Source organism: Oncorhynchus tshawytscha, linkage group LG25, assembly GCF_018296145.1.
Source record: "Oncorhynchus tshawytscha isolate Ot180627B linkage group LG25, Otsh_v2.0, whole genome shotgun sequence".
NCBI classification, from domain to species: domain Eukaryota; kingdom Metazoa; phylum Chordata; class Actinopteri; order Salmoniformes; family Salmonidae; genus Oncorhynchus; species Oncorhynchus tshawytscha.
The window spans coordinates 14,084,677-14,097,161 of record NC_056453.1 but is presented as its reverse complement, the minus strand read 5'-3'; the positions used below and the strand labels follow the sequence as shown (position 1 = coordinate 14,097,161).

At 40.3% G+C, this 12,485-nt stretch overlaps 1 protein-coding gene across 1 annotated transcript; it reads right to left on the bottom strand.

The window, feature by feature from the left end:
- Positions 1-7,425: 7,425 nt before the first annotated feature.
- On the bottom strand, positions 7,426-8,717 carry LOC112223991 (cholesterol 25-hydroxylase-like protein). The gene has a single exon (XM_024387283.2). It carries the CDS (start codon positions 8,656-8,658, stop codon positions 7,900-7,902), a length of 759 nt encoding a protein of 252 aa, XP_024243051.1. The 5' UTR covers positions 8,659-8,717; the 3' UTR covers positions 7,426-7,899.
- Between the last annotated feature and the right edge of the window lie 3,768 nt (positions 8,718-12,485).

The window sequence follows — 12,485 nt, the reverse complement described above, 5'->3', positions numbered from 1 at the left end:
GGAGTGTGGTGTCAGGAAAATAACCTCACACTCAACGTCAACAAAACTAAGGAGATGATTGTGGACTTCAGGAAACAGCAGAGGGAACACCCCCATCCACATCGATGGAACAGTAGTGGAGAGGGTAGCAAGTTTTAAGTTCCTCGGCATACACATCACAGACAAACTGAATTGGTCCACTCACACAGACAGCATCGTGAGGAAGGCGCAGCAGCGCCTCTTCAACCTCAGGAGGCTGAAGAAATTCGGCTTGTCACCAAAAGCACTCACAAACTTCTACAGATGCACAATCGAGAGCATCCTGGCGGGCTGTATCACCGCCTGGTATGGCAACTGCACCGCCCTCAACCGTAAGGCTCTCCAGAGGGTAGTGAGGTCTGCACAACGCATCACCGGGGGCAAACTACCTGCCCTCCAGGACACCTACACCACCCGATGCTACAGGAAGGCCATAAAGATCATCAAGGACATCAACCACCCGAGCCACTGCCTGTTCACCCCGCTGTCATCCAGAAGGCGAGGTCAGTACAGGTGCATCAAAGCTGGGACCGAGAGACTGAAAAACAGCTTCTATCTCAAGGCCATCAGACTGTTAAACAGCCACCACTAACATTGAGTGGCTACTGCCAACACACTGTCAATGACACTGACTCTACTCCAGCCACTTTAATCATGGGAATTGATGGGAAATTATGTAAATATATCACTAGCCACTTTAAACAATGCTACCTTATATAATGTTACTTACCCTACATTGTTCATCTCATATGCATACGTTGATACTGTACTCTATATCATCGACTGCATCCTTATGTAATACATGTATCACTAGCCACTTTAACTATGCCACTTGGTTTACATACTTATCTCATATGTATATACTGTACTCGATATCATCTACTGTATCTTGCCTATGCTGCTCTGTACCATCACTCATTCATATATCCTTATGTACATATTCTTTATCCCCTTACACTGTGTATAAGACAGTAGTTTTTTTTTGGAATTGTTAGTTAGATTACTTGCTCGTTATTACTGCATTGTCGGAACTAGAAGCACAAGCATTTCGCTACACTCGCATTAACATCTGCTAACCATGTGTATGTGACAAATAAAATTTGATTTGATTTGATTTGATTTTCACCAGCCAAATCCAATCAAATCTGTGGTGATGAGGTGAAGAAGATGAGAAAAAGAAGACAGAATGCCCTACTGGGTAAATTTAGGGATTTTATCTGGTGTAATCTGTCTTGTCTCTGTGGGTTTCCACCTCTTTTACTGTTGTATTTAGCCTCACCTGACCTCAGGCCTACTGGTATCCCCCTTCCACTTTACTGCCCTCAATGTCTGAGTTCTGCGGAGCACTGGCACTCTCTGTACTCCATGTGCCTTTTCCTCTCTCGCCCTCTAGTGGCATAATAATAACTTTTGTTTTTCAGCAAAACAGCTTTAGGCAAGAGTTCATATTTAGATGTTTTGATTTCAGATTCAACCCAACTGCTGGAATGAAGTGTTCGGTAACACTTTCTATGAAGTACATAACGCTTCATAACATCCTTCATAATGCGTTATAACTCTAACTATCAGCGTCCATAATAACTCATAAGTGGTTATAAAACTCAGTGTGATGTTTTATAAGATCATTAACTATAATGACTTATAAGACTATAGTGCATAATGTATTATAGCCATACTGGGTTGAAAACACAGACAAGATAGTTACTACACACATTAGGCTCTATAACACACTTTAACAATATCTCATAATGTACAGTATTATAAAGCTTGATAACTCACTATGCATGTGTTTTTGTATACTTTAACTAAAGTGATTCACTTATTTCTAAAACACTTACAGAATATAAAGAAAAAGCAGCAACACAGAGTTAGCTACCCTGGTAACGTCACCATTTTATTTAACAGTGGAAACATCATGTGGACATTTTTAAGCAAAGCTGTTTATTATTTCAACACATATAAAAAAACACATTTTATACAGAGAGTCTACGGTTAAGTTCCTTGCTCAAACACACATTGAAAGGGCCTTGGAGCTTCAAACCAGCATCCTTTCAGTTACTGGCCCAGCACTCTAACCACTAGGCTACCTGGGCACAAATATAACTGACTGGGTGCAAAAACAGGCTTACTATGTGGACTATATCCATGTATGTGGACCCCAGGAAGAGTAGCTGCTGCATGTGCAGTAGCTAATGGGGATCCTAATACACTAAACTAAACTACTGCACAACAAGAGCACTTTCTGTAGCAAACAGAAGGGGAAGGATCTGTGCACTATAGGAGGCTGGTGGGAGGAGCTATAGGAGGACAGGCTTACAGAGGACCACACAGCCTACTCATCACGTGAGCGTGTTCACTGAACCACCTGTCTTACACGTCACCCTTTGCTCACTATTGTGTGTGTGTGTCAGCAGGTATAAAGACGAGGAGGCATACAAAGGTAAGTCAATTGGTATGTTATGCAGATCACGTGTACCATCCTCCCCCCTTACCTCTTCATTTAAAATCCCAGAGGCCTCTACATTATGGACAAGGTATGTGTGTGAAAACCATTATCAAACCAATCCTTCCCAGAGGATATACTGTACCCATTGGACTTGGGGCTCTGCAGGGAATTTACTTTAGATTTAGATTTTTTAAATTCTGCTTTGCCACTAAAATCACAGTAAAACAACTAAAATCTTATGTTATTGTTGTTATTGTTATGTATATTCTTATTATTATTATTCATAATAATAGGGAAGGGGAGGTGATTCAAAAATGAACCCCAAAAGGTTCTTCAAAAGGTTCTTTGACGATCCATTAAAAAGAGGTTCTTTGAAGAACTTACAGGGGTTCCCCCACAGTTGCAATTTGAAGAATCCCTCAAGGATACTCCATGAACCTTTTCTTTTTAGAGTGTAGTCACAGGAACAAATGCTTAGGCATTAACTCAGCAGGCTAACACGGTCTTAACCCAGTCAGTCACATGTTAACCTTTAATGAGTACACTTGCTGGAGACTTGAAACTAGCACGTCTAACACAAACTAACACATGTCAAACTAACACGTCTTCAGGTCTCAGGCAGGGTTGCTCATCGCGTCAGCATAGATCACCAAACCATGCTGTTTTGATGAGTAACCTTGCTGGATCTTGAAGACTTGTGTTAGTGTAACAGATGGGGATCTGTGAAACTCACTCATCAGCCTGAAGTGTCACCCCTTGCATAATTGAAGAAGGCCTTTTTCAATATGATGGGTTGGTATGCTTCAGGAAAGAGGGTCCATGTGTTTGCGAGGCAGAGGTCCTGAGTTTTTGTCTCGTATGAGCTGAATCAGGGGGAAGCGATACTTGCTATGCATACAGAGTAATTAACATGAACTTCTTGAACTAATTCTTATAGACATTAGCTAAGTGGGCTAACACAGTCTTGTGACATGCAGGAGACCCGGTTTGAACCCAGTCAGTCACAAGAACAATATTAAATGTGCTGTAAAGCCCAAGGATTTTTTTATTTAAATACTTTTGTTAAATTGATCTCAAAGTCAATGAAAAGTCATCATTACTTAAAATGTTTTTGGTACTGACTCAAAACTAAATTAGTCACAACTGTTTTTTTAAAGTTATGATAACAAATTAACTTTTTTCCCCAACATGCTCTACTGCGGGTTTATTTTTGGGGAATTGTTTTGAATATCTGTGTTTTTGCATGTGCATTGAGTGAATAATTCTATGCTACGCAAAGATAAATAACATACATTTTTCTCAACTAATCCTATCATTCAGTTACATTTTTTGCACCTGTTACGGAAATGGTTGTTCCAGTTTAAATGGCTTAGGTAGTCTCCTCACAAAGTTCCTAACCCTGCCAGTCATTATGAATGCAGTTTGTGAGTGAATAAAAATGTCAACCATTGAAATGTCCTAACTCTGGCTTGATTGCAATAGGAATGATGTATCCCTTTGCAAGCCAACATAATGTGATTTGCAGGTAGGGTTGGAAAATTCTGGTTAATTTCCCTTGGTTTTTCCAGAAATCACAGCTGGAAGACTGAAAATCTGAACATTTTGGGAAAGTTACTGGAATTTTGCAACCCTACTTGCAAGCCGGATGTGGCTTGTAAACCATGAGTTTCAGGCCACTGTATTACGGTAAAGCTAAGCCTCAAAATAAGGCCTTATCAGATATGTAATGTATTGTCATAAAAAAGTTTAATTATAAAGATATCATTCACCTAGGAATTGACTCGGTTAAAGCCACAGGACTGCAATGTTCATTCGATTCAGTTCCATATCATGGAATATAATGTATTATTTGTGAATTCAATGATTCAATGTATGTATACATTACAAATGTAAAAATATTGAATTCCAATTCAATATCTTACTACAAATTCAAAATTATGGAATTCGAATACAATTTCTCTTGGCACTGAAATCGCTCAATAGCTAGCTCATTCCCAGCTCTGTCTGTAAGAAAGTGTTTTCACTAGTTAGCTAGCCAGCCATTCACGTCTGTAGTTGTCTGTGTTTTCAAACCAGCATGGCTATAATGCATTGTGCACTATAGTCTTATAAGTCAAGTCATTACAGTTCATGATCTATAAAATATAATACAGAATTTTATGAGTGCTTGGGAGTTATTATGGATGCTTATAGTCAGTGTTATAACACATTATAAAGGATGTTATAAAGCGTTATGCAAATGTACTTCGTAGAATGTGCTACCGAGTGGCCAAGCTTCAGTACTGTCAAGATAAATCATCAATAAAGCAACCTAGTTTCTCCGCTGTTGTTGATCAGATGGATCATAATGCATACATCAACATGCTTCTAAAAACCTTACCCAACAATTAAAAAATCCTAACATCAAGGTTTCACTGTATTGCATCATGTTATCATAGGAAGGAAGAAGACGAGGAGGGGTGGGTTGCACATAAATTAATGTTTTGCCAGGAGCAAACAACGTGGTGAGAGCTGATGGAGGTCTGACCCACTGACAGACAGAGAAACTTTACCACTTTTACAACAGAGCTGTGGCCCGCTGATGACTCAACCTGGGTAGCAGAATTACAGTGAGAGCTGAGAACTAGGCATAGTGACTATGCAAATAGTAGGTGGTGCTGTTGATTGCTTTCTGTTTACCTTCTACTCATTTGTCAGCTGCCCCATCGAGAGCATACTGACAGGTTGCATCACTGCCTGGTATGGTAACTGCAAGGCCTCCAACTGCAAGGCACTACAGAAGGTAGTGTGGTACATCACTGGGGTCAAGTACATCACTGGGGCCAAGCTTCCTGCCATCTAGGACCTCTATACCATGCGGTGTCAGAGGAAGGCCCTAAAAATGATCAAAGACTCCAGCCACCCTAGTCATAGACTGTTCTGCTACCACACGGCAAGAGGTACCTGGAGCACCAAGTCTAGGTTCAAGAGGCTTCTAAACAGTTACTACCCCCAAGGGATAAGACTCCTGAACACCTAATCAAATGGCTACCCAGACTATTTGCATTCTACCCCCACCCTTTTACACCACTGCTACTCTCTGTTGTCATCTATGCATAGTCACTTTAACAACTCTACCTACATGTACATTTTACCTCAACTAACCGGTGCCCCCGCACATTGACTCTTTACCGGTACCCCCCTGTATATAGTCTCACTATTGTTATTTTACTGCTGCTCTTCAAATTACTTGTTACTTTTATTTCTTATTCTTATCTGTATTTTTTTTTTAACTGCATTGGCGGTTAAGGGCTCGTAAGTAAACATTTCACCGCTGTATTCAGCACATGTGACTGAAAACATTTGATTTGATTTGAAACAGAAACCTCTCATTCCTGATGTTGAGTGGTCGACTGCCTTGGTATTTCGAGTGAATAGCTGGATAGTAGACCATGACTCATATATGACCTACCAAGCCCTACTCTTGATAAGCATCTGTTCACACTTGCCTTGACTAGTCTTTTGGGTTTTGGAGTTAGGCTACAAATTGTGATCCTCCCATTGCTGGAAATACTTTCCAAGCTTATCCCACACACAATGGTTGATTTCACTGTCAGGTGAAATACCTGTTGTATTTGGCACATGTGACAAATAAAATTTGATTTGATTTGTAAGACTCATCTCAGCCTGAGAACTCACCATCATAGCAAAAACCTAAACACCATCATTCTCACATATTATCCAATAGCATACTTCTAGTTGTCTTTAAAAGTGAACCACGAATAGCAAACACGAAAGAATATAAAATTCTAAATCTGTGTGATATTGCTTCAAACAGTGATTCTCCATTTTGTGAGATCCTCTGTGATTCACTGACTTGCCTAGTTAAATAAAAGGTTAAATGATAATTTAAAAAACAAAAAAACAATGCCAGTGCCTCTTCTAACCTCGAACCCATTGTTGACCACAACCCATGGACCAGTGGCAACACACCAGTGGGCCGCAAACCACAATCTGGAAAACACTGCTCGAAACGCTATCATAACATTCACAAAGAATCCTACATGTTCACAAAGATATAATCAGAAAACGTCATACAGTGTATTGCATAGGCCAGGAAATTAGTGTCTGATGGCTCTGTTTTGTCTGCAGAATTTTTGTGTTCCTTCTCCTGTTCGGGAATTCTCCAATTACTTCTGGGAAATTCTCAATTGTCAATCTCAGGAAGATGTCCTTTTCCCTTTTTAGTTGAGGCTTTGGCGACTTCATATTTCGTTTGGAAGTGTGGATGGGGGCAAGGTTGATTACTGCACTTTTATTAATAGTGGACTTCATTCTGTACTTCCCCTCGCGGGGAGGTCAGGAAATGTCTGTATCCTGTCACCAGGGTATTCTGGCACAACTTTCACCTAATTCCAGTAACATTGGAAAGGGCCTAATTAACATGGATACTATTGTCCATCTATCATAAGAAAGAAAGAAAACTGTTTGTTAGAAACTCATAAAATGAGTACATGCTAATGTAGAAAACCTTTTGTTCATGTTCAGGTCACATGGTCCAGAAAAAACTCCTCGATCTTGCAATGAGCAATGACCTCTTTTGATCACATGCTCACGATTAACAAAAGAACACATTTGGGATGCAGCAAGACTTTGGTGAGAAGAATCCTTCCACTTAGACCACATGATTCATGTGGTCATCTGCCTCTTAAAAGTGTCCCGAGCCCTAATGGACCACTAGTAGAACCGTGTATCAATATAAATGTCTTTGGCTCACTGTGGCACACTCATGGGTTTCAAATGACTGCACACAAATGATGTTTACGTATGTATGCGTCATAGGAAACCATCATGGTTGTGCAGCATGCAGCGTTGCTGTTTCTGAAAATTGGCATCTCCATCAATCAAAAACATCGTATAAACAAATAGGCTTACGTACGGAAACATTTTGATGAATGAAAGCGAGCCACACAGATATTTTGGTAATAAGTTTTATTGCCCCTTGCTTTGTAACTAAAATGTTGGGAGTCATTCCTTGTTAATACTGCATACAGCTTGAAACAGCTGAACATTTTTGTTCAGTGATGCTCACCCAGTAGCACTGGGATGTCAACACAAACATGCACAATAGGCTTCAGTCATTCAATCTCAGTCAAATTCATTCTGATAGTTCTGACTAAACTGGTTAATTTAACCTGAAAATGTTTGTACATTGTAGAGTCCATTGCATGAATCTTTAATATACAACAGTAATAGAAAATCTGCAGTCAGGCTATGCCATTATAAATAATACACTTAATAAAAAATAATTTGATTAAATACAGCTTTATCTTTACTATGGTAAATAACATCGACACAAAATAAAATATATCACAAAGTGATGTTCTCTGCATCCCATCCTTTTAACATAAAAGATATTCAAGATGTCCAATTTGCACTTTCTTCTGTGCAGAAATTCAGTCTGAATGCTTGTGCAATGTCCCAAAAACCCTGTCCCAGTGTGTGAAGTACGGAGCATAGTTGGACTTGAACTTCAGATGGTGCAGGTCGTGGTGCAGAGCTCCACCGTAGAGCCCAAAGGGCACCAGTCTATGCGTGGACCAGGGCAGGTCATAGCCAGAGTGGTCCTCCACAGAAAGCCAGATATTCAGAACATAGAAGAGCATCTCTGTCAGGGGGTGGCAGCCCAGCAGCAGAGGGTTGACCCCAGCGAAGAATCCCAGAGACAGGGTTTCCCAGGCCCCAGAGTACTCCGTGGTCAGGGCGAAGGTGGATGTGTGCTTGTGGTGCACCTTGTGGAACGTCCGGTAGAGCCAGGGCACCTTATGGTGCAACAGATGCCAGATGAAGTATTGGAAGTCGAACAGCAGGAGGCAGGCGACCACGTCCCAGATGAGACGCAGCGTTCCGGGGGCCTCGGGCATGAAGGTGGCTGGTCTCCAGAACCAGTGCAGCACAGTGAGAGGGAAGATGAACACTACATGGTTGTAGAGTGAGTGAGCCAGGCAGCTCCACATCATGGTCCAGGAGACGTGGCTCTTCTGCTGGATCTTAAAGGTCCTGATCCAGGCCAGTCTGGGGGAGAGGAGGTCCAGCACCACGAAGGGCAGGCAGAAGGTGAGGTAGATGCTGAGGGAGAAAAGCACAGGGAAGAAAGGTGATCTGAGCCAGGCATTATATCCCAGGATGAAGTCCCATAGGCTCTGTGGAAGCATTGTGTTCAGTCTTGTTGTGTGTGAGCTTGACGGGCGTGTTTAAACAACCTCCTGCAAAAGCTCTCTCCTTTTATGAGTTCTCTGTGTAAAGTATCTGCCCACAGATGTCCTTATATAGACTTACTAAACTTCCGGGGGACTTCTTACAGTGCCTTCAGAAAGTATTCATACCCCTTGACTTATTCCACACTTAGCTCAGTTATCTGATTCAGAGTATGGTTGTTCTGTATGCCTGTATTGAAAATCTCAATACAATCATTAAATAAATACATTCATAACCAGAAATTAGTGTTATTCTAAGCTAAGGCATATCAAGTTCCCCTGTATTGCATAATGTTATCAAAGAGAAGAGGAGGACAAGGAGGAGGGGTGGTTTGAACATTTTTCTTTTGCCAGGAGCAAACAATGTGGTGAGAGCTGATGGAGGTCTGACCCACTGACAGTCAGAGAGACTTCACCACTGTTATAACAGAGCTGTGACCCTCTGATGACTCAACCTGTGTAGCAGAATTCCTGTGAGAGCTGAGAACTTAGTGACAATGCAAACAGTAGATGGTGCTGTTGATTGCTTTCTGTTTCTGTTCTACTAATTTCCAACGTTTGATGAAATTAACTTTTGTTTCATCAGCCTAGGGATTTGTTCCTGAACAGTACAATGTCAGTGCCAGAGGCGAAACAGAAAAGGAAACCTGTCATTCCTGATGTTGAGTGGTTGACTGCCTTGGTATTTAGAGTGAATAGCTGGATAATAGACCATTAGTCTCTTATGATCTATCAAGCCCTGCTCTTGATAAACATCTGTTAACAAAACCCCAGTAATTACAACATTTTGTAATGCATTACGAGGATTGTCAATATAACTTTCTGTAAACTGCATGTTGAAGCTAACTAGGGGTTAATTAGGGTCTAAAATCCATCCTCATCTCCATTATAAAGTCGATCCATCTAACCTACGAATCACACTTTTAAACACATTTCAGCAGGTCGCACAGGAACCCATCATATTAGAGGCATCTTTAATGTTCACACATATGACAGCACAAGGAGAGAGTGGGAGAGAGTCAAGTGGTGACTGTCCCTTCTGAGATAAGATAAGGTGAGTTCAGCTGAAACTTGCCTTGACTGGTCTATTGGAGTCAGGTTACAAATTGAGATCCTCCCATTACGGAAAATCCTGTGTGTACTTTCCAAGCGTACCCCACGCACATTCCCAAATCTCAATTCTGATCCTATCTGTGGCAGTGCCGACCGGATCTATTTGGACTCCCTCCTCAATCTGCCTTCTACAACCAATGCCCTTAGTGAACCACTTTATGTGGATCAAATCAAATGTTATTTGTCACATGCGCCAAATACAACAAGTGTATACTTTACTGTGCTATGCTTACTTACAAGCCCTTATCCAACAGTGCAGTTCAAGAAGAAGAAAATATATACCAAGTAGACTAAAATAAAAAGTACTAATAAAAGTAACACAATAAGAATAACAATAACCAGGCTATGTACAGGGGGCACCGGTTGATTTTGCAGTGTAACATTTCTAGTGTTGATTTGGGTGTTATATGTACTCTGTAAGTGTAACTCTGTAAGATTAACACCTATTGGTGTAAAAAAAAAACGGTGTTGGTGTTAAACCAAAACCACGCACACCATTATCATATTTCCCACCATGCCCTATAGCAGGCAGATTTTTAGATACTCCAGAAACTGTGTAGAAATGATAATGAACCTATATTTTTTAATAATTTAACCTCTGAACTATTTGTCTTCAATTACAGTATATCTTCAATATATAGTTATTAGAGCCCCTATTTAGCAGATTTGGTTGATTTTGTGGTCTCAAACCAGTGAGCTTAACATTCTTCATCACAAATATAGGCAAAATTGAATTATTGACAATGAAAAAGGTGGGATTGTTGATCCCTTGTCCAATAATTGGTACATTTACTATCAATATAGCATTAAAAATAGTTTTCCAGATTGCATTTTGGCAACAACAAAAAATCCTTTGTGAATATTGGATAATGACTGAGACAACATGGTTCAATTCTGGTCTCGAGGCAAAACCTGTTGAGAACCACTGGTTTAGGTAGTCTCATATCTTAGTGTTCCCAACCAGGCAGTCAATCTGAATTCAGGTTGTGGGTAAATAAAATGTCAAAATGTTGGATATCCCCACTCTGGCTGGATTCCAAAAGGAATTACTCATCACTTTGCAAGCCAGCATAATGTGACTTGCAGGTCTGATGTTGCCTGAAAACCACGACTTTCAGGCCACTGTATTAGGGTAGAACTATGCCCATAAAATAAGGCCTTATGAAATATGTGTTTTATTGGGTAAAATCATATCATTTGAATGATAACATATTTGTTTAGGACTTCATTTGTTGAAGGCCACAGGACTGAAAATGGATGAATAGCACAACTATTTCTATGTCACTAACAAATACAGTCATTGGTGGTACACTGCATTCGGAAAGTATTCAGACCCCTTGACTCAAGTGCATCTGTTTCCATTTATCAACTTGATTGGAGTCCACCTGTGGTAAATTCAATTGATTGGACATGATTTGGAAAGGCACACATCTGTCTACACAAGGTCTGACAGTTGACAGTGCATCTCAGAGCAAAAACCAAGCCACGAGGTTGAAGGAATTATCCATAGATCTCTTGACACAGGATTGTGTCAAGGCACAGATCTGGGGAAGTGTACCAAAACATTTCTGCAGTATTGAAGGTCCCCAAGAACACAGTGGCCTCCATCATTCCTAAATGGAAGACTTTCAATCGGGGGGAGAAGGGCCTTGGTCAGGGAGGTGACTAAGAACCCGATGGTACTTATTTTCCACCATAATTTGCAAATAAATTATTAAAAAATCCTACAATGTGATTTTCAGGATTTTTTAAATCATTTTGTCTGTCATAGTTGAAGTGTACCTATGATGAAAATTACAGGCCTCTCTCTTCTTTTTAAGTGGGAGAACTTGTACAATTAGTGGCTGACTAAATACTTTTTTGCCCCGCTGTAAATGTAACACTCTCAGTGTAGATTTAACACTCTAGAATTTAGTTAAAGAGGAGCGATTTATGTACAGTAAAATATATTTAGCGAAGACTAACCACACACAATGCTCAAATGTTTGTTTGTTGTAGAAATAAGAATTCAAAAGGCAAGCCTCTAGCTGTATGCTTCTCGTGGGTGTTTCCTCTTTTTCCAAATGTCTGAAGGAAGATACAGTGCCTTGCAAAAGTATTAATCTCCCTTGGTGTTTTTCCTATTTTGTTGCGATACAACCTGTAATTTAAATGGATTTTTATTTGGATTTCATGTAATGGACATACACAAAATAGTCCAAATTGGTGAAGTGAAATTTAAAAAAATAATTTGTTTAAAAAAATTCAAAAAAATGAAAAAGTGGGTGCATATATATTCACCCCTTTTGCTATGAAGCCCCTAAATAAGATCTGGTGTGAAATAAAGTCCACCTGGGTGCAATCTAAGTGTCACATGATCTTTCCCGTGATCTCAGTATATATACACCTGTTCGGAAGGTCCCAGAGTCTGCAACACCACTAAGACCAAGGAGCCCTCCAAACAGGTCAGGGACAAAGTTGTGGAGATTGTACAGATCAGGGTTGAGTTATAAAAAAATATCAGAAACTTTTAACATCCCACGGAGCACAATTAAATACATTATTAAAAAATGAAAAGAATACGACACCACAACAAACCTGCCAAGAGAGGGCCATCCACCAAAACTCACGGACCAGGCAAGGAGGGCATTAACCAGAGAGGCAACAAAGAGACCAAAGGTAACCCTGAAGGA

Excerpts from the sequence above, each read along its gene's own strand:
- LOC112223991 (XM_024387283.2), bottom strand. The coding sequence starts at position 8,658 with ATGCTTCCACAGAGCCTATGGGACTTCATCCTGGGATATAATGCCTGG.